Below are 271 nucleotides of genomic sequence, written 5' to 3'. Positions count from 1 at the left end.
CAGGCTGCCTGCACCCGCCCTCCTCTCACCTTTAAGATCAGGTCGGTGTGATGCTGGTCCAGCATGTTGGCTTTCTGGAAGGAGGTGACGATGACCCGGCCGTAGCGCCCTGGGGTCTGCAGGTCCGAGTAGAGCCGGTGTTTGGAGCGGTTGACCGGGAAGAGGCTGTTGACGAGGTTGCGCTCGATCTTGGCCAGGCTGTGCTGGGGCGCCAGCAGGTGCTCCACGCTTTCCTCGACCTGGTAACGGCTGAAGCTGGCGCCGGGGAGGG

The 271-nt window shown here is 64.2% G+C and overlaps 1 protein-coding gene across 1 annotated transcript in view; it reads right to left on the bottom strand.

Annotated features, from left to right (window-relative positions):
- Positions 1-266, bottom strand: part of PTCHD1 (patched domain containing 1) — a gene marked incomplete at its 5' end in the record, with an annotated part of 60,103 nt that extends 59,837 nt beyond the window's left edge. Inside the window, one exon of the mRNA XM_006146685.1 lies at positions 30-266. Coding sequence (XP_006146747.1) covers positions 30-266 — 237 coding nt within the window. The remainder of the gene's footprint in view (positions 1-29) is intronic.
- Positions 267-271: the final 5 nt, after the last annotated feature.

This window comes from Tupaia chinensis, unplaced genomic scaffold (genome assembly GCF_000334495.1).
Source record: "Tupaia chinensis unplaced genomic scaffold, TupChi_1.0 Scaffold000184_1, whole genome shotgun sequence".
In the NCBI taxonomy this organism is placed as follows: domain Eukaryota; kingdom Metazoa; phylum Chordata; class Mammalia; order Scandentia; family Tupaiidae; genus Tupaia; species Tupaia belangeri.
Note: the sequence above shows the minus strand (reverse complement) of the source record. Positions and strands in the feature narration are given on the sequence as shown.